This window comes from Salvelinus alpinus, chromosome 17 (assembly GCF_045679555.1).
Source record: "Salvelinus alpinus chromosome 17, SLU_Salpinus.1, whole genome shotgun sequence".
Lineage (NCBI taxonomy): Eukaryota > Metazoa > Chordata > Actinopteri > Salmoniformes > Salmonidae > Salvelinus > Salvelinus alpinus.
The window spans coordinates 8,989,312-9,012,108 of NC_092102.1; the positions used below are offsets into that span (position 1 = coordinate 8,989,312).

The 22,797-nt window shown below is 43.4% G+C and overlaps 1 protein-coding gene across 4 annotated transcripts in view; it reads left to right on the forward strand.

Moving 5' to 3' along the window:
- The window catches only part of LOC139542075 (protein kinase C zeta type-like), a 140,952-nt gene that overhangs the window by 110,713 nt on the left and 7,442 nt on the right, over positions 1 to 22,797 (forward strand). For all 4 annotated transcript variants that reach the window (XM_071347090.1, XM_071347093.1, XM_071347092.1 and 1 more), the window contains 2 exons: positions 2,411 to 2,500; positions 20,457 to 20,572. In XM_071347090.1, the coding sequence (XP_071203191.1) occupies positions 2,411 to 2,500; positions 20,457 to 20,572 (206 nt within the window). The remainder of the gene's footprint in view (positions 1 to 2,410; positions 2,501 to 20,456; positions 20,573 to 22,797) is intronic.

Below are 22,797 nucleotides of genomic sequence, written 5' to 3' on the forward strand. Positions count from 1 at the left end.
ACTGTATATGTGTTTATAGTTTTGTTAGTGTATGTACAGTTGAAGTCGGAAGTTTACATACACTTTAGCAAATACATTTAAACTCAGTTTTTCACAATTCCTGACAATTAATCCTAGTAAAGATTCCCTGTCTTAGGTCAGTTAGGATCACCACTTTATTTTAAGAATGTTTAATGTCAGAATAATAGTAGAGACAATGATTTATTTCAGCTTTATTTTCATTCATCACATTACCAGTCAGTCAGAAGTTTACATACACTCAATTAATATTGGGTAGCATTGCCTTTAAATTGTTTAACTTGGGTCAAACGTTTCGGATAGTCTTCCACAAGCTTCCCACAACAAGTTGGGTGAATTTTGGCCCAATCCTCCTGACAGAGCTGGTGTAACTGAGTCAGGTTTGTAGGCCTCCTGGCTCGCACACACTTTTTCAGTTCTGCCCACACATTTTCTATGGGATTGAGGTCAGGGCTTTGTGATGGCCACTCCAATACCTTGACTTTGTTGTGCTTAAGCCATTTTGCCACAACTTTGGAAGTATGCTTGGGGTCATTGTTCATTTGGAAGACCCATTTGTGACCAAGCTTTAACTTCCTGACTGATGTCTTTAGATGTTGCTTCAATATATTCACATAATTTTCCTCCTCATGATGCCATCTATTTTTTGAAGTACACCAGTCCCTCCTGCAGCAAAGCACCCCCACAACATGATGCTGCCACCCCTGTGCTTCACGGTCGGGATGGTGTTCTTCGGCTTGCAAGCTTCCCCCTTTTTCCTCCAAACGTAACGATGGTCATTATGGCCAAACAGTTCTATTTTTGTTTCTTCAGACCAGAGTACATTTTTCCAAAAAGTACGATCTTTTTACCCATGTGCAGTTGCAAACCGTAGTCTGGCTTTTTTATGGTGGTTTTGAAGCAGTGGCTTCTTCCTTGCTGAGTGGCCTTTCAGGTTATGTCGATATAGGACTCGTTTTACTGTGGATATAGATACTTTCATACCCGTTTCCTCCAGCATCTTCACAAGGTCCTTTGTTGTTGTTCTGGGAGTGATTTGCACTTTTCACACCAAAGTACGTTCATTTCTAGGAGACAGAACGTGTCTCCTTCCTGAGCGGTATGACGGCTGCGAGGTCCCATGGTGTTTATACTTGCATACTGTTGTTTGTACAGATGAACGTGGTACCTTCAGGCATTTGTTTATTGGTCTACAATTTTTTTTTGTGAGGTCTTGGATGATTTCTTTTAATTTACCCAAGATTTCAAGCAAAGTGGCACTGAGTTTGAAGGTAGGCCTTGAAATACATCCACAGGTACACCTCCAATTGACTCAAATGATGTCAATTAGCCTATCAGAAGCTTCTAAAGCCATGACATCATTTTCTGAAATTTTCCAAGCTGTTTAAAGGCATAGTCAACTTAGTGTTTGTAAACTTCTGACCCACTGTAATTGTGATACAGTGAATTCTAAGTGAAATAATCTCTGTAAACAATTGTTGGAAAAATTACTTGTGTCATGCACAAAGTAGATTTCCTAACCGACTTGCTAAAACTATTGTTTGTTAACAAGAAATTTGTGGAGTGGTTGAAAAATGAGTTTTAATGACTCCAAACTAAGTGTATGTAAACTTCCGACTTCAACTGTAACAAAAAAGTATTGCTCTGGATTACATTTCCACAGAATAATTGTCACGCCCTGACCATAGAGAGCCCTTGGATTCTCCATAGTGGTTTAGGTCAGGGTGTGACTAGGGTATTCTAGAATGTGTATTTCTATGTTGGTGGTTTTGTATGGTTCCCAATTAGAGACAGCTGGTAATCGTTGCCTCTAATTGGGGATCATATTTAGGAAGCCCTATCTCCCACCTGCTTTGTGGGATATTGTGTGTGTTAGTGTGTTTGGGCACTACGGCTTCATGTTCTTTGTTTCTAGTTTCACTTTGTATTAAAAAGATGTGGAACTCAATGTACGCTGCTCCTTGGTCCGCTCATTTTGAAGTTCGTGACAATAATCTAAAATAGTAGTATATAAATATAAAGTAACTCTATTGGGTTAAACTGTTGGAGTTAAACTGTTAATAGAATCGTTGATCTGTGAATTGTTGGCAGGAGTTAGTGTGTTTTTCATTGGTGGCATTTTGATAATCACCTTGTTTTGGGATTTTTCAAGGGTGAAGGAATTGTGTAAGAGTTTGTTTGAGGGAAATACTGACTGAACTTTGTTTAATTTGAGTAAACATTACATCTCTACATTTGACCAAGATCACATTGCTGTAATTGGTGCCACATATGCTTGAATGACTGGCGGCAGATATAGATTTTCTGTAATTCATTTTCACTTTGTTTGTTTATGGACTATTGCGTTGAGCATGCCAACTCTTGATTCTACTCGTTTCTCTCCACCTAACAGGACCCCAAAGAGCGGCTGGGTTGCCAGGTCCAAACGGGCTTCTCTGACATCAAGTCGCACACGTTTTTCCGCAGTATAGACTGGGACCAGGTAAGCCTCCAATCAAATCCACTTAACTTAGAAGAATAGAAGTGAATGAATCTGTCTGAGAGTATTTGTGATGTCAGGGAACTCAACAGTGACAATTTGTGTTCCGTGGTTAGTCAGTATCACCTGTGGGAACCCATGTTAGTCAGTGTGACGGTCATCAGTTCACTTTGATTCACATTATGTCTATTTGCATTACGTCATGCTTTAAATGGTGGGTACGCTATATTTTACGTGACTAATATTGCCAAAATGGTAGAGAAGATACTTGATTATTGGGGGGGTGAAACAATATTTACTTGTATTGCTAATGGTTAATTAAAGTAATTTCAGATTGGCATGGCTTTCCTAACTTTGACAACTAGGAAGTTTCCCATCAGATTCATTACATTACATTTACATTTAAGTCATTTAGCAGACGCTCTTATCCAGAGCGACTTACAAATTGGTGCATTCACCTTATGATATCCAGTGGAACAACCACTTTACAATAGTGCATCTAACTCTTTTAGGGGGGGGGGGTTAGAAGGATTACTTTATCCTATCCTAGGTATTCCTTAAAGAGGTGGGGTTTCAGGTGTCTCCGGAAGGTGGTGATTGACTCCGCTGACCTGGCGTCGTGAGGGAGTTTGTTCCACCATTGGGGTGCCAGAGCAGCGAACAGTTTTGACTGGGCTGAGCGGGAACTGTACTTCCTCAGAGGTAGGGAGGCGAGCAGGCCAGAGGTGGATGAACGCAGTGCCCTTGTTTGGGTGTAGGGCCTGATCAGAGCCTGAAGGTACGGAGGTGCCGTTCCCCTCACAGCTCCGTAGGCAAGCACCATGGTCTTGTAGCGGATGCGAGCTTCAACTGGAAGCCAGTGGAGAGATTCCTTCCGAGTCATTTCCCTCAGCAATCAGCCCTTGTTAATGTCTTAATTGACCAGTGTTGGGAGAGGAGGGATCTTATGGAGCTTTAAATGAATAGAACACGCTGAGACACAGAGTGTTAGACACAGAGACACAGAGTGTTAGACACAGAGTGTTAGACACAGAGTGTTAGACACAGAATGTTAGACCACTGCTGTGTAGAACAAAGTGACTGCCTCCTCTTTGTTGCATCACCAAGAATAAAAGTGAGTTCTAAATGACAGACATGCACCAATTCAATTCAATTCAATTCAAGGGGCTTTATTGGCATGGGAAACATGTGTTAACATTGCCAAAGCAAGTGAGGTAGGTAATATACAAAAGTCAAATAAACAATAAAAATGAACAGTAAACATTACACATACAGAAGTTTCAAAACAATAAAGACATTACAAATGTCATATTATATATATGCAGTGTTGTAACAATGTACAAATGGTTAAAGCACACAAGTTAAAATAAATAAACATAAATATGGGTTGTATTTACAGTGGTGTTTGTTCTTCACTGGTTGCCCTTTTCTTGTGGCAACAGGTCACAAATCTTGCTGCTGTGATGGCACACTGTGGAATTTCACCCAGTAGATATGGGAGTTTATCAAAATTGGATTTGTTTTCGAATTCTTTGTGGATCTGTGTAATCTGAGGGAAATATGTCTCTCTAATATGGTCATACATTGGGCAGGAGGTTAGGAAGTGCAGCTCAGTTTCCACCTCATTTTGTGGGCAGTGTGCACATAGCCTGTCTTCTCTTGAGAGCCATGTCTGCCTACGGCGGCCTTTCTCAATAGCAAGGCTATGCTCACTGAGTCTGTACATAGTCAAAGCTTTCCTTAAGTTTGGGTCAGTCACAGTGGTCAGGTATTCTGCCACTGTGTACTCTCTGTTTAGGGCCAAATAGCATTCTAGTTTGCTCTGTTTTTTTGTTAATTCTTTCCAATGTGTCAAGTAATTATCTTTTTGTTTTCTCATGATTTGGTTGGGTCTAATTGTGCTGTTGTCCTGGGGCTCTGTGGGGTGTGTTTGTGTTTGTGAACAGAGCCCTAGGACCAGCTTGCTTAGGGGACTCTTCTCCAGGTTCATCTCTCTGTAGGTGATGGCTTTGTTATGGAAGGTTTGGGAATCGCTTCCTTTTAGGTGGTTGTAGAATTTAACGGCTCTTTTCTGGATTTTGATAATTAGTGGGTATCGGCCTAATTCTGCTCTGCATGCATTATTTGGTGTTCTACGTTGTACACGGAGGATATTTTTGCAGAATTCTGCATGCAGAGTCTCAATTTGGTGTTTGTCCCATTTTGTGAAATCTTGGTTGGTGAGCGGACCCCAGACCTCACAACCATAAAGGGCAATGGGCTCTATGACTGATTCAAGTATTTTTAGCCAGATCCTAATTGGTATGTTGAAATTTATGTTCCTTTTGATGGCATAGAAGGCCCTTCTTGCCTTGTCTCTCAGATCGTTCACAGCTTTGTGAAAGTTACCTGTGGTGCTGATGTTTAGGCCGAGGTATGTATAGTTTTTTGTGTGCTCTAGGGCAACGGTGTCTAGATGGAATTTGTGGTCCTGGTGACTGGACCTTTTTTGGAACACCATTATTTTGGTCTTACTGAGATTTACTGTCAGGGCCCAGGTCTGACAGAATCTGTGCAGAAGATCTAGGTGCTGCTGTAGGCCCTCCTTGGTTGGTGACAGAAGCACCAGATCATCAGCAAACAGTAGACATTTGACTTCGGATTCTAGTAGGGTGAGACCGGGTGCTGCAGACTGTTCTAGTGCCCGCGCCAATTCGTTGATATATACACCATCCAACTGTGTGTGTTGAGGGGAGGTTGATGGCGTACAGCTGACGCAAGCAGCTATTTCAAAGTGGGAGATGGGCCCATACAATATTTAGGGGATCCGGTATGTCATCAGAAATTATGCTCATGTGCACATACACAGTGGGATTCGGTGTTTCCGCACATTATTAGTTTCTAGTCAGTCTTCTGTATATTCAATACAAAAAAGGGGAGATGCCTTGATCACAGCGGTGCCTCCTTTTCTGTGCAATATCATTGGTCAACAGCATGTCTCATAGTGTTGCAAAGTACCCCGAAACGTTGCTACTTTTTCGATAAGTCTGTCTTTGAGCACAGCCGATGCCCCCTTTATAGCGTGAGCGTAACGTGCCTGCGCTGCGCCGCGTCTGCTCTACTTACTCATTGCTAGCTCTAGCCTGTCCTGAGGAACCACTGCACACCCTAGGAGTCTGGGCTGTATCACAACTTACGCTGCACAGAAGTTAACATACTTGAATAATGCAACATGGCATATAGAAATTTTGAAACTGTTAATTACTGTTCGCATTACAGGATAGAACACTTTACAATGCAAGAAGATACCGGTAGCTTGGGAGCAATTTCCAAACACCTGAAGGTACCACGTTCATCTGTACAAACAATAGTACGCAAGTATAAACACCATGGGACACCGCGGCCGTCATACCACTCAGGAAGGAGACGCGTTCTCTCTCCTAGAGATGAACGGACTTTGGTGCGAAAAGTTCAAATCAATCCCAGAACAGCAAAGGACCTTGTGAAGATGCTGGAGGAAACGGGTACAAAAGTATCTATATCCACAGTAAAACGAGTCCTATTTCGACATGACCTGAAAGGCCGCTCAGCAAGGAGAAGCCACTGCTCCAAAACCTCCATAAAAAAGCCAGACTACGGTTTGCAACTGCACATGGGGACAAAGATCGTACTTTTTGGAGAAATGTCCTCTGGTCTGATGAAACAAAAATAGAACTGTTTGGCCGTAATGACCATCATTATGTTTGGAGGAAACAAGGGGAAGCTTGCAAGCCCATGAACACCATCCCATCCGTGAAGCACGGGGGTGTCAGCATCATGTTATGGGGGTGCTTTGCTGCAGGAGGGACTGGTGCACTTCACAAAATAGATGGCATCATGAGGGAAGAAAATGATGTGGATATTGAAGCAACATCAAGACATCAGTCAGGAAGTTAAAGCTTGGTCGCAAATGGGTCTTCCAAATGAACAATGACTCCAAGCATACTTCCAAAGTTGTGGCAAAATGGCTTAAGGACAACAAAGTCAAGGTATTGGAGTGGCCATTGCAAAGCCCTGACCTCAATCCCATAGAATATTTGTGGGCAGAACTGAAAAAGCGTGTGCGAGCAAAGAGGCCTACAAACCTGACTCAGTTACACCAGCTCTGTCAGGAGGAATGGGCCAAAATTCACCCAACTTATTGTGGGAAGCTTGTGGAAGGCTATCCAAAACTTTTAAACCAAGTTAAACAATTTAAAGGCAATGCTACCAAATACTAATTGAGTGTCTGTAAACTTCTGACCACTGGGAATGTGATGAAAGAAATAAAAGCTGAAATAAATCATTCTCTCTACTATTATTCTGACACTTCACATTCTTCAAATAAAGTGGTGATCCTAACTGACCTAAGACAGGGAATTTTAACTTGGATGAAATGTCAGGAATTGTGAAAAACCGAGTTAATGTATTTGGCTAAGGTGTATGTAAACATCCGACTTCAACTGTACTCTCACTTTTACTCATCATTTGCTTCTGCTACTCTTTACTTTACTCGTATTATCTATCCTGATGCCTAGTCGCTTTACCCTGCTTTCATGTATCTACGTCAAATACCTCGTATCTCTCTGCACATTGGTCTGGTATTCCCTGTTTATTTTATTACCCTTTGTGTTACTATTTTATTTGTATTATTATTTTGAAACTCTGCATCATAGGGAAGGTCTCGTAAGCAAGCAGTTCAAGGTAAAGTCTACACCAGTTGTATTCGGCGCATTTAACAAATACAATTTTATTTGAAAAACGTAATTTTGTTTGGTATCTGGTCAGATTACTATGACCAGTTAAAGGCGTCTTTTTCTAGTTGGTAAAAGTGACATCACTGCAACAACTTTTGCCCGCTGGGTTAGTTCCTGCCTTACGACTATGATCTTTCCCAGTCCTATCAGATAAATCCTGCAGGTGGATTAACGAAGGGAGGAGGGAAGAACTTTGTTGAATGAAGTGCAGCCCATGTCCATAACGTAAGCCTCCCTAGCTCAGTGCCAAACTCAGCATAGTGACGTCAGAAACAGCGCTGCCAGACTATCCTGTGGGGGGGATCAGAACGCCAGTAGCAGCATTATGGCCCACATCTCTAACTGCGTCTCTGACTGCCCCTCTCAAGAGAATAGCGCTCTCCTCTTACCAGAGTAACAGTGGAAAATCTTTCGGAAATCCACTGCAAAACGATTACCGACAGGCAGTGATTGGATAACTCGTCTAGACATAGAAGAGCAGACAGACAGATACCCTGACTTGATTTCGGTTCACTAAATAGGCTATAGCCTACGATGGAAAAAAACGTTGCCAAAAGGAATGCTTTGAAAGATACAAAGCAGTGGATAAGTCTCTGTTAGACTACTGTCAGTGTAAGAAACCTGTCCTTTATTATAAACTCGGTGGTTTGAGCCCTGAATGCTGATTGGCTGAAAGCCATAGTATATCAGTCTGTATACCACAGGTATGACAAAACAATACATTTTTACTGCATTGGTAACCAGTTTAAAATAGCAATAAGGTGCTTCGGGGGGTTGTGGTATATTGGCAATATACCACAGCTAAGGGCAGTATCCAGGCACTCTGCATTGTGGGCCTTATTGCTTAAATATATAATCTCCCAATAGTTTAAAATATCAGATTTGTCATGCATGCAATGAAAATAAATTGTGTTAATACCGTGAGGCACACTCCTACTCATATTGGACTAAACAGCATTAACTGCGTCCCAAATGGCACCATATTCATTACATAGTGCACTACTTTTAACCAGGGCCGATAGGGCTCTAGCAAAAAAATAGGGCATATGGGCCCTGGATAAAGGTAGTGCACTATGGAGGGAATAGGGTGCTCTTTTGGATGCACACCGAGATGCTGGTTTAAACATACAATGTTTGCCTCTTGGGGAAATTGGGCGTGGGTCCCACCATGAAAGTGAGGAGGAAAAAAACATTTCTTAACATCAGTAACGTGCCTTGCCATGACGCGTGGTGCAGTGCAGACACCAAAGGAAAAATCTTGTGAATTTGACCACTTTGATATTTTCCACCCAGCCCCCGTGAAACCTCCATTGACAGTGTGCCTCAGTGGCGGTTGACCATTGACAGTGTGCCTCAGTGGCGGTTGACCATTGACAGTGTGCCTCAGTGGCGGTTGACCATTGACAGTGTGCCTCAGTGGCGGTTGACCATTGACAGTGTGCCTCAGTGGCGGTTGACCATTGACAGTGTGCCTCAGTGGCGGTTGACCATTGACAGTGTGCCTCAGTGGCGGTTGACCATTGACGGTGTGCCTCAGTGGCGGTTGACCATTGACGGTGTGCCTCAGTGGCGGTTGACCATTGACAGTGTGCCTCAGTGGCGGTTGACCATTCAGTGGCGGTTGACCATTGACGGTGTGCCTCAGTGGCGGTTGACCATTGACGGTGTGCCTCAGTGGCGGTTGACCATTGACGGTGTGCCTCAGTGGCGGTTGACCATTGACAGTGTGCCTCAGTGGCGGTTGACCATTGACAGTGTGGAATTCGTACACAACGCAACGTCCTTCCAACAGAAACCTAGCCGTCTCTGGCCCAGACAGAACTCCCGGGCTCTGAGCAGCACTTTGACTACTGTTGTTTAAGCATATTAATATTAATCACAACACATTGTATCCAAGATGGCGTAGCAGTCAGATGTCTTTGTCTTGTCACGTGTAAATATATTTTTTCTTTGTATATATTTTTTATATTTTTTACCTCAATTTCAACATACTCTCCTGCAACCCGCCTCACCCAATGTGGTATGGATCTGCTATTTTCTATACTTTAGAACTGGAACCCCCAACAGAAGCTAGCCAGCTAACTAGCTACTAGCTAGTAGTCAGTTAGCCACTGCTAGCGGTCATCAGCTAACCTCAGCCCGGACAACTCCTGCCAGTCTGCACAGCACGACTCAACCCAGAGCATATCAGGCTACTTTTATCTCTACCACATCTCCGGATTCCTACCGCAAGCTCTGAACCTTTTCACCTGGATCATCGCAGCTAGCTAGCTGCTATCGAAGTGGCTACTCCTGGCTAATGTCTCTGTCCCGAAGCAAGCACCAGTTAGCCTGGAGATAGCCCCGAGCTACGCCCACCTCCCGGCTAGCTGAAGAGGTCCATCAGTCAATTTCTTGGGCTACAATACCTATTTTGCCAATTGGCCTGGACCCTTTTACTGCCTACACGGAGCCCCGCCGATCCATCACGACTGGTCTGCCGACGTAACCGTCCGAGGGGGCTTCAACAGACTCTTCTGTCGTGACGTCACCTAAGGCCCTTCTGCTAGCCCAGGCCCGCTAGCTGTCTGAATTGCCATGTCTCCAGCTCGCCTAGCTACTCGCTGGACCGTGTGATTACTCGGCTACGCATGCCTCTTCCTAATGTTGTTTTGGTTAGTGATTTATTGTCTTATTTCACTGTCGAGCCTCCAGCCCTGCTCAATATGCCTCAGCTAGCCCTTTTGTTCCACCTCTCACCTGGTTTAAATGGTATCTCTAGAGACAAAACCTCTCATCGCCACTCAATGCCTAGGTTTACCTCTACTGTATTCACATCCTACCATACCCTTTTTGTACATTATGCCTTGAATCTATTCTTCCGCGCCCAGAAACCTGCTCCCTTTACTCTCTGTTCCGAACGCACTAGACGACCAGTTCTTATAGCCTTTAGCCCTTATCCTACTCTGTTCCTCTGGTGATGTAAAGGTTAATCCAGGCCCTGCAGCGCCTAACTCCACTCCCATTCCCCAGGCGCTCTCATTTGTTGACTTCTGTAACCGTAAAAGCCTTGGTTTCATGCATGTTAACATTAGAATTCTCCTCCCTAAGTTTGTTTTATTCACTGCTTTAACACACTCTGCCAACCCGGATGTCCTAGCCGTCTCTGAATACTGGCTTAGGAAGGCCACCAAAAATCCTGAAATTTCCATCCCTAACTATAACATTTTCCTACAAGATAGAATTGCCAAAGGGGGCGGAGTTGCAATCTAGTGCAGAGATAGCCTGCAGCGTTCTGTCATACTGTGCCCAAACAATTCAAGCTTCTACGTTTAAAAATCCACCTTTCCAGAAACAAGTCTCTCACTGTTGCCGCTTGCTACAGACCACCTTCAGCCCCCAGCTGTGCCCTGGACACCAGATGTGAATTGATTGCCCCCTATCTATCTTCAGAACTCGTACTGTTAGGTGACCTAAACTGGGACATGCTTAACACACCGGCCGTCCTACAATCTAAGCTAGATACCCTCAGTCTCACACAAATTATCAATGAACCTACCAGGTACAACCCCAAATCCGTAAACACGGGTACCCTCATAGATATCATCCTTTCCAACCTGCCCTCTAAATACACCTCTGCTGTCTTAACCAGGATCTCACTGCCTGCGTCCGTAATGGGTCTGCAGTCAAACGACCACACCTCATCACTATCAAACTCTCCCTAAAACACTTCAGCGAGCAGGCCTTTCTAATCGACCTGGAAGGATATTGACATAATTCCGTCAGTAGAGGATGCCTGATTATTCTTTATAAGTGCTTTCCTTACCATCTTAAAGAAGCATGCCTCATTCAAAAAATGTAGAACCAGGAACAGATATGGGGCGGCAGGCAGTTAGAGCGTTGGGCTAGTAACCGAAAGGTTGCTAGATCGAATCCCCGAGCTGACAAGTTAAAAATCTGTCGCTCTGCCCCTGAGCAAGGCAGTTAACCCACTGTTCCTAGGCCGCCATTGTAAACAAGAATTTGTTCTTAACTGACTTCCCTAGTTAAATAAAGGTTCAATAAAATAATATCGCCCTTGGTTCACTCCAGACCTGACTTCCCTTGACCAGCACAAAAACATCCTGTGGCGTACTGCATTGGCATTGAATAGCCCCTGAGATATGCAACTTAGGAACCAATATACACAGGCAGTTAGGAAAGCAAAGGCTAGCTTTTTCAAACAGAAATTTCCATCCTGTAGTACAAACTCCAAAAAGTTCTAGGACACTGTAAAGTCCATGGAGAATAAGAGCACCTCCCACTGCGCTGAAGCTAGGAAACACTGTCACCACCGATAAATCCACAAATAATCGATCATTTCAATAAGCATTTTTCTACGGCTGGCCATCCCTACCACGGTCAACAGCTCTGCACCCCCCCCCCCCCCCCCACAGCAACTTGCCCAAGCCTCCCCTATTTCTCCTTGACCCAAATCCAGATAGCTGATGTTCTGAAAGAGCTGCAAAATTCGAATCCCACCGTACCTTCTCCTCTATGCAATCTCGTTTCCGAGCTGGTCATGGGTGCACCTCAGCCACACTCAAGGTCCTCATAACCGCCATCGATAAAAGACAGTACTGTGAGGCCGTATTCGTCGACCTGGCCAAGGCTTTCGACTCTGTCAATCACCGCATTCTTATCTGCAGACCCAACAGCCTTGGTTTCTCAAATGACTGCCTCACCTGGTTCACCAACTACTTCTCAGACAGAGTTCAGTTTGTCAAATCGGAGGGCCTGTTGTCCGGACCTCTGGCTGTCACTATAGGGGTGCCACAGGGTTCAATTCCCGGGCTGACTGTTTTCTCTGTATATATCAATGATGTCGCTGTTGCTGCTGGTGATTCTCTGATCCACCTCTATGCAGACGACACCATTCTGTATACCTCTGGCCCTACTTTGGACACTTAACAAGCTTCAAATCCATACAACACTCCTTCCGTGGCTTCCAGCTGCTCTTAAATGCAAGTAAAACTAAATGCATGCTCTTCAACTGATTGCTGCATGCCTGTCAAGCATCACTACTCCTCTGGACGGTTCTGACTTAGAATATGTGGACAAGTACCTTGGTGTCTGGTTAGACTGTAAACTCTCCTTCCAGACTCACATCAAGCATCTCCAATCCAAAATTACATCTAGAATCGGCTTCCTATTTCGCAACAAAGCATCCTTCACTCATGCTGCCAAACATACCCTCGTAAAACTGACTATCCTACCGATCCTTGACTTCGGCGATGTCATTTACAAAATAGCCTCCAACACTCTTCTCAGCGAATTGGATGCAGTCTATCACAGTGCCATCCGTTTTGTCACCAAAGCCCCATATACTACCCACCACGCGACCTGTATGCTATCGTTGACTGGCCCTCGCTTTATATTTGTTGCCAAATCTACTGGCTCCAGGTCATCTCTAAGTCTTTGCTAGGTAAAGGTCCGCATTATTTCAGCTCACTGGTCACCATAGCAGCACCCACCAGTAGCACACGCTCCAGCAGGTATATTTCACTGGTCACCCCCAAAGCCAATTCCTGCTTTGGCCGCCTTTCCTTCCAGTTCTCTGCTGCCAATGACTGGAACGAATTGCAAAAATCACTGAAGCTGGAGACTCCTATCTCCCTCTCTAACTTTAAGCATCAGCTGTCAGAGCAGCTTACAGATCATTGCACCTGTACATAGCCCACCTGTAAGTAGCCCATCCAACTACCTCATCCCCATATTATTTATTTATTTTTGCTCCTTTGCACCCCAGTATCTCTACTTGCACATTCATCTTCTGCACATCTATCACTCCAGTGTTTAATTGCTAAATTGTAATTACTACGGCCTATTTATTGCCTTACCTCCCTAATCTTACCTCATTTGCACACACTGTATAAAGACTTTTCTATTGTGTTGTTGACTGTACGTTTGTTTATTCCATGTGTAACTCTGTGTTTGTGTTGCACTGCTTTGCTTTATCTTGGCCAGGTCGCAGTTGTAAATGAGAACTTGTGCTCAACTGGCCTACCTGGTTAAATAAAGGTTAAATAATTTTTTGGGGAAAAACAGGCTCCGGCCTTTCCTATAAGATTTTATGTAGTTGATAAATTAGATATCTATTAGCACTCCCCATATCTGTTCTTACAGTACCATCTGTTTTCAAAATAACTCTTTTTGTTTTATTTAACTGTTTAAACAGCCCTGATAACTTGATTGTCAGATGACTCAACAAGAGACTGACTAAAGGTTTCAGCGGGAGGGAACTACGCATTGATGTGAAAAATGAATTGTGTGTGAGAGAGAGAGAGCTCCTTGCGGGCCCCTGCTGTTGATTGGCTGTAATTAGTAATCATCATCATCTCCTCACCCCTCTGGAGTCCTCCCTGCTGCCGTATCACACACTCGCTCTCACACAGACACACACTCGCACGCACACACACTCTCTCTCTCTTACTCTCTCGGCCATCACGCACACAGGCAACGTCAGACGGTGATGTGATCTAAGGGTCTTTGGTTACCCCGCTCATCCTTGGCTCCAGCTCCCCTTTCAAGTCCCCTCGGGCTCCTGGGCCACTTCCTCTCTGAGTAGGAGAGCAGGAGCCTCATTTATGAACCATGCGTACGTACAAAATGTGCGTGTTTTCACGCAAAAGTTGTCATTTATAAAAAACTGGACTTGAATGTCCTTTCCTCCACGCAAACTTTAGACCTGCGTACGCACATCTTCTAGTGCTTGAAGTATTGTATTGAAATAAGGCCTAAGTATTTTGTGCAAATGGGGGATATGATGACATGCTTATTCATAAAAAAATACTAAGATGCAGCCATTTGCTGTTAGTGAAAATCAAGTGTGTTTTATTTTTGGAATCTAAAATAAGACACAGGAATCTATTACCTATTTATTTTCATAACCATTGCAGAGTAAATTCCTCACCTTTTCTGTCCATGATGCGCTCATATTCCTGAAGTAGTTATAAAACAAATTACCATGGTCATTCTTCATTGAATTGGGTCTATGTATTTCAAGGTTTGATGTATGTGATCCCATAGGCAGCGCGGTTTAGAGCCTACAGACAAATTTAACAGGTGAACATCAAGACAGTTGATCTTTTACTTTGAATTATGTATGCTACTACTGTAATTTCTATTTGTTTTAAGTAGCGTAGAGGATGTTTCAGAATTCACGGGCAGTCCAGCATATTTAGGTTGGGGGAAAAGTCAATGCAAAAACATTGTTGAATTCCAACGTTCTGCTGACAGTTCGCTATTGTTTTCTCCTTCAGAAACTGTAACAGTCCTTTGCCAAATGTTTACATTCTGCCAACACAGTAAATAGACCGGTAGCTTATGTAAAATGTTTGACAGTATGGGTAGGCTACTGTATTGCTGTTGGATAGGAAGGGGCCATCATAAGCCTATTTAATTTTTTTTGAAAAACAGTCAGTGAATTTGTCCAAATACTTATGAGTTCTTCACATGGGGGCGACTAGTTACAGTTGAAGTCATTAAAACTCGTTTTTCAACCACTCCACATTTCTTGTTGTTAACAAACTATAGTTTTGGCAAGTAGGTTATGACATCTACTTTGTGCATGACACAAGTAATTTTTCCAACAATTGTTTACAGACAGATTATTTCACAATTCCAGTGGTCAGAAGTTTACATACACTAAGTTGACTGTGCCTTTAAACAGCTTGGAAAATTCCAGAAAATGATGTCATGGCTTTAGAAGCTTCTGATAGGCTAATTGGCATCATTTGAGTCAATTGGAGGTGTACCTGTGGATGTATTTCAAGGCCTACCTTCAATTTCAGTGGCTCTTTGCTTGACATCATGGGAAAATCTAAAGAAATCAGCCAAGACCTCCACAAGTCTGGTTCATCCTTGGGAGCAATTTCCAAACGCTTGAAGGTACCATCTGTACAAACAATAGCACGCAAGTATAATCAAATCAAATGTATTTATATAGCCCTTCTTACAATCAGCTGATATCTCAAAGTGCTGTACAGAAACCCAGCCTAAAACCTAAAACAGCAAGCAATGCAGGTGTAGAAGCACGGTGGCTAGGAAAAACTCCCAAGAAAGACCAAAACCTAGGAAGAAACCTAGAGAGGACCCAGGCTATGAGGGGTGGCCAGTCCTCTTCTGGCTGTGCCGGGTGGAGATTATAACAGAACATGGCCAAGATGTTTAAATGACCAGCATGGTCAAATAATAATAATCACAGTAGTTGACGGTGCAACAGGTCAGCACCTCAGGAGTAAATGTCAGTTGGCTTTTCATAGCCGATCATTGAGAGTATCTCTACCGCTCCTGCTGTCTCGAGAGTTGAAAACAGCAGGTCTGGGACAGGTAGCACGTCCGTGTTCCATAGCCGCAGACAGAACAGTTGAAACTGGAGCAGCAGCACGGCCAGGTGGACTGGGGACAGCAAGGAGTCATCATGCCAGGTAGTCCTGAGGCATGGTCCTAGGGCTCAGGTCCTCCGAGAGAGAGAAAGAAAGAGAGAATTAGAGAGAGCATACTTAAATTCACACAGGACACCGGATAAGACAGGAGAAATACTCCAGATATAACAGACTAACCCTAGCCCCCTGACACAAACTACTGCAGCATAAATACTGGAGGCTGAGACAGGAGGGGTCAGGAGACACAGGATATAACCCCACCCACTTTGCCAAAGCACAGCTCCCACACCACTAGAGGGATATCTTCAACCACCAACTTACCATCCTGAGACAGGGCCGAGTATAGCCCACAAAGATCTCCGCCACGGCACAACCCAAGGGGGAGGGCGCCAACCCAGACAGGAAGTCCATGTCAGTGACTCAACCCACTCAAGTGACGCACCCCTCCTAGGGACGGCATGGAAGAGCACCAGTAGGCCAGTGACTCAGTGGAGAGAGGGGAACCGACCAGGCAGAGACAGCAAGGGCAGTTCGTTGCTCCAGTGCCTTAACGTTCACCTTCACACTCCTGGGCCAGACTACACTCAATCGTAGGACCTACTGAAGAGATGAGTCTTCAATAAAGACTTAAAGGTTGAGACCGAGTCTGCGGGAAACCGCTGCACATGACCACATTATGAACAAAAATTGAGCCAGACTGAAAAAGCGTGTGCGAGTTACACCAGCTCTGTCAGGAGGAATGGGCCAAAATTCACCCAACTTATTGTGGGAAGCTGGTGGAAGGCTACCCAAAACGTTTGACCCAAGTTAAACAATTTAAAGGCAATGCTACCGAATACTAATTGAGTGTATGTAAACTTCTGACCCACTGGGAATGTGATGAAAGAAATAAATAAATAATTCTCTCTACTATTATTCTGACATTTCACATTCTTAAAATAAAGTGGTGATCCTAACTGACCTAAGACAGGGAATTTTTACTAAGATTAAATGTATTTGGCTAAGGTGTATGTAAACGTCCAACTTCAACTGTACATAAAGTGCTTTCATTTCTAAAACGGTAAAACAGATATGTATGAAAATACCCTCAAATAAAAGCCGACATTCTGTAGCCTACTGTCGCCTGAAATGAAACATTTGATCTCAAATACATATGGAGGGGAGTGTATATACAAAAAAAAAAACGATGGTTTTGAAAATCCATCTAACGTATACCATCTTTCTTCGAACAATGTAAGGTCCTCAGTGGACTATTGCACGACTGAGAAGGACTGGAAAACCATGGAAACGAACCACGTGAACCCTTACTCACTCTGCAGGGCCCAGTGAATCACCCACTAACAATATTGATAGGCTCACCCTTTCTTCCACCATATTTTTTCCTCCCCTGCTTTTCTCTCTTTTTCTTTCTGTTATTTTATTCATCTGATATACAGTACCAGTCAAAAGTTGACACACCTACTCATTCAAGGGTTTTTATTTTTTACTACATTGTAGAATAATACTGAAGATGTCAAAACTATGAAATAACCCAAAAAGTGTTAAACAAATCAAAAAATATTTTATATTCTTCAAAGTAGCCACCCTTTGCCTTGATGACAGCTTTGCACACTCTTGGCATTCTCTCAACCAGCGAATGCTTTTCAAACTGTCTTGGAGTTCCCACATATGCTGAGCATTTGTTGGTTGCTTTTCTTTCCCTCAGTGGTCCAACTCATCCCAAACCATCTCAATTGGGTTGAGGTCGGGTGATTGTGGAGGCCAGGTCATCAGATGCAGCACTCCATCACTCTCCTTTTTGGTCAAATAGCCCTTACGCAGTCTGGAGGTGTGTTTTGGGTCATTATCCTGTTGAAAAACAAATGATAGGCCAACTATGCTAGTTAAGTGCGCCTTGAATTCTAAATAAATCACTGACAGTGCCACCAGCAAAGCACCCCCACACCATCACACCTTCTCCATGTTTCAAGGTGGGAACCACACATGCGGAGATCATCCGTTCACCTACTCTGTGTCTCACAAAGACACGGCGGTTGGAACCAAAAATCTAATTTGGACTCATCAGACCCATGGACAGATTTCCACCGGTCTTCTTCTTATTGGTGTCCTTTAGTAGTGGTTTCTTTGCAGCAATTCCACCATGAAGGCCTGATTCATGCAGTCTCCTCTGAACAGTTGATGTTGAGATGTGTGTGTTTCTTGAACTCTGTGACGCATTTATTTGGGCTTCAATCTGAGGTGGTTAATTGCCGATTTCTGAGGCTGGTAACTCTAACTTATCCTCTGCAGCAGAGGTAACTCTGGGTCTTCCTTTCCTGTGGCGGACCTCATGAGAGCCAGTTTCATCAGAGCGCTCGATGGTTTTTGCGACTGCACTTGAAGAAAATGTAAAAGTTCTTAATCTTCCGCATTGACTAACATTCATGTCTTAAAGTAATGATGGACTGTCATCTCTGTTTGCTTATTTGAGCTGTTATTGCCATAATATGGACTTAGTCTTTTACCAAATAGGGCTATCTTCTGTATACCACCCCTACCTTGTCACAACACAACTGATTGGCTCAAAGAAATTCCACAAATTAACTTTTAACAAGGCACACCTGTTAATTGAAATGCATTCCAGGTGACTACCTCATGAAGCTGGTTGAGAGAATGCCAAGTGTGCAAAACTGTCATCAAGGCAAAGGGTGGCTACTTTGAAGAATATAAAATATATTTTGATTTGTTTAACACTTTTTTGGTTACTACATGATTCCATGTGTGTTATTTCATAGTTTTGATGTCTTCACTATTATTCAACAATGTAGAAAATAGTACAAATAAAGGAAAAACCCTGGAATGGGTAGCTGTGTCCAAAGCTTTGACTGATACTGTATATTCAACAAAGCCAATAAACAGACATACGGTACAGTGCAACGTTTACAAAGATAACGTGTCCATGTCACACCTGGGTCACATAAGTATTTGTTTCCTTTCAAATACGTAATTGCTATTCTGTGACAATCTGGACCAGGCTAGCATGGACCAGGTAATATTTACTAGGCTCCGAAAACGGACTGAAACATGGACTACCTGAACCTTGTACTTTCTAGAAATGCTTGTTTTAGTCGTCCGTTGCAAAATGTTTTTCTACGGTGTGCACTAATGACAGTGTTGTTTGTATTTGTATTTTATTAGGGCAGCAGCTACTCTTCCTGGGATCCAAACACATTAAGACACATTACACATAAAACAAAAGATAAAACAGTACATCATATAGCAGTCACACCACCATATATCCACAACACAAAATGTATGATACCACCATACAACAATATTACAATGTATGTGTGTGTAGAGTGCGTATGTTAGCGCCCGTGTGCGAATGCGTGTCTGTACCTGTGTGTGTCTCTTCACAGTCCCTGCTGTTCCATAAGGTGTATTTTTATCTGTTTTTAAAATCTGATTCTACTGCTTGCTTCAGTTACCTGTGTGGAATAGAGTTCCATGTAGTACTGTGCGCCACCCATAGTCTGTTCTGGACTTGGGGACTGTGAAGAGACATCTGGCATGTCTTGTGGAGTATGCATGGGTGTCTGAGCTCTGTGCTAGCATTTTAAACAGACATCTTGGTGCATTCAGTTTGTCAACACTTCCTACAAAAACAAGTAGTGATGAAGTCAATCTCTCCTCCAATATGAGCCATGAGAGATTAACATGCATATAATTAATGTTAGCTCTCTGTGTACATTTAAGGGCCAGCCGTGCTGCCCTGTTCTGAGCCAAAGTCCCTCTTTGTGGTACCTGACAACACGACTGAACAGTAGTCCAGGTGCGACAAACCTAGGGCCTCTAGCACTTGCCTTGTTGATGGTGTTGTTAAGAACGCAGAGCAGCGCTTTATTATGGACAGACTTCTCTCCATTTTAGCTCATTTTGAATCAACATGTTTTGACCATGAAAGTTCTACAATCCAGGGTTACTCCAAGCAGTTTAGTCACCTCAACTTGCTAAATTTCCACATTATTCATTACAAGATTTAGTTGAGGTTTAGGGTTTGTCCCAAATACAATGCTTTTAGTTTTTGAAATATTTAGGACTAACTTGTTCCTTTCCACACATTCTGAAACTAACTGCAGCTCTTTGTTAAGTGTTGCAGTCATTTCAGTCACTGTAGTAGCTGATGTGTTGAGTCATCCGCATACATAGACACACTGGCTATTCTCATGTCGTTAGTAAAGATTTTAAAAAGGGGCCTAGACAGCTGCCCTGGGGAATTCCGGATTATGTTGGACAGGCTTCCATTAAAGAACACCCTCTGTCTTCTGTTAGACAGGTAACTCTTTATCCACAATATAGCAGGGGGTGTAAATCCATAATTTTCCAGCAGCAGACTATGATCGATAATGTCAAAAGCGCACTGAAGGTTAACAAAACAGCTCCCAATCTTTTTATCATCAGTTTCTCTCAGCCAATCATCAGTCATTTGTGTGCTGGGCTTGTTGAATGTCCTTCCCTATAAGCGTGCTGAAAGTCTGTTGTCAATTTGTTTACTGTAAAATAGCATTGCATCTGGTCAAACACCATTTTTTCCAAAAGTTTACAAAGGGTTGGTAACAGGCTAATTGGTCGGCTATTTGAGCCAGTAAAGGGGGCTTTACTATTCTTAGGTAGCGGAATGACTTTTTCTTCCCTCCAGGCCTGAGGGCACACACTTTCGGGTCGGCTTAAATTGAAAACATGGCAAATAGGAGTGACAATATTGTCTGCTATTATCCTCCAATTTTCCATCCAAGTTGTTGTGCTTGTCTCCCCATGCAGCTGGAGAAGAAACAGATGGCCCCGCCCTTCAAGCCCCAGATCGCAGACGACTATGGCCTGGAGAACTTTGACACCCAGTTCACTAACGAGCCAGTGCAGCTAACACCAGACGATGAGTAAGTGAACACCCTCTAAACCGACATGACGAGCCTAACAGAAGACTACATATTTGATCACGACTAGATATTTAACGAGTCATCGAACTAGTTATGAAGCGTGTATGACCACATTTTTTAAAAACACTAATGTTATAGAGTACTGCAAATAGCTGGTAGTGTTTCAGTGTTTTATAACTAGTGTTATAATAACTTGATAACATATGGACGGTTAGTGGATAGGGGAGCTAGACAGGGCAAGGCCAGTTAAACTCTGGGAATAGTGATGGTTGTTGGCCAGTAGGGCGCACTCCTCTCTCAGGACCAGTCCAATCCAGTCTGTCACCTCTGTGCCATAAGGGATTGGAGACTGGAGTCTGAGACTAGGGACCTATCCAGGAACAACCCCTAGCCCCTACCCACTATGAGACACTTGATTTCATACGTTTAAACAATATGGTGAAAATTCAACCTATCAGAGAGCAAGGTTGAGCTGTCTACATATTCCTTACACATATCAAAACATCTCATATCTCCACAAGTGTCTAGGAGGGGCTAGGCACTAGGGGTTGTTTCTGGACCGAGTCTATACAGGGTCTTTCAACGTGTGACTCGTTTTACTGCCCCTTTGTGGCTCCATGGATATCTACACTGATTAAACCAAGCATTAGGAACACCTTCCTAATATTGCGTTGTACCCACCTTTTGTACCCCCCTTTTGCCCTCGAACAGCCTCAATTAGTAGGGGGAATGGACTCTACAAGGCAAGGTGTCGAAAGTGTTTCACAGGGATGCTGGCCCATGTTGACTCCAATGCTTCTCACAGGAGTGTCAAGTTGGCTGGATGACCTTTGGGTGGTGGACCATTCTTGATACACACAGGAAACTGCTGAGCATGAAAAACCCAGCAGTGTTGCAGTTCTTGACACAAACTGGTGTACCTAACACCTACTACCATACCCCATTCAAAGGCACTTACATTTTTTGTCTTGCCCATTCACCCTCTGAATGGCACACATACAATCCGTGTCTCAAGGCTTTAAAAAAAACGTATTTAACCCGTCTCCTCCCCTTCATCTACACTGATTGAAGTGGATTTAACAGGTGACATCAATAAGGGATCATAGCGTTCACCTGGATTCACCTGGTCAGTCTGTCATGGAAAGAGCAGGTGTTCTTAATGTTTTGTATACTCAGTGCATAACGGTCATTCAAAGTCATCAATAGTCTATGATAGTAGTGGTGAAGATCTTAAAATTGAACAACCAGAGAGCATTCGCCACCTGAGAATCTGCAACATAAGTGTCAACATCTTATATTGTAACAGCTATCCACGTTTCTTCAGTCTGTTTACGAGTGGTACTATGCAACATCCCTGACTCAATGTTTTTGAAAAGAATTGTCTTCAATGAGAAAAAGAAAATGCCCTTGGTTCCAACAATGACTTCTTTCTCCAGTGTATACGCCATGTTTTGATCAATGTGGACATGTTGTCCACAGGGGCTTTGACAGAATCCTTGTTTTAGATTAACTTCAAAAGAATGGGCTGAAAAGATTTGGCAGAGCAACAGAGGTGGCTGCTGTCCTACCGAGGGGCTCTGTAGCCAGAGTATGACAAACAAGCCAGGCTTTTCTCCACGGCTGCAGGAAACTATTCCAATGTGTCTAAGCCACATATTACTGGGCTGAAGTTTGTCAACATTTTCATTAAAATCAAATCAAATGTTATTTGTCACATGCGCCGAATACAACAGGTGTAGTAGACCTTACAGTGAAATGCTTACTTTACAAGCCATGAACCAACAATGCTGTTTTAAGAAAATACCTCAAAAAAAGTAAGAGATAAGAATAACAATAGCGGGGCTATATACAGGGGGTACGGGTACCGGTGTCGAGGTAATATGTACATGTAGGTAGAGTTATTAAAGTGACTATGCATAGATACTAACAGAGAGTAGCAGCAGTGTAGAAGGGGGGGGGCAATGCAAATAGTCTGGGTAGACATTTTATTAGCTGTTCAGGAGTCTTATGGCTTGGGGGTAGAAGCCTCTTGGACCTAGACTTGGCGCTCCAGTACCGGTTGCCGTGCGGTATCAGAGAGAACAGTCTATGACTAGGGTGGCTGGAGTCTTTGGCAATTTCTAGCACCTTCCTCTGACACCGCCTGGTATAGAGACCCTGGATGGCAGGAAACTTGGCCCTGGTGATGTACTGGCCCGTACGCACTACCCTCTGTAGTGCCTTGC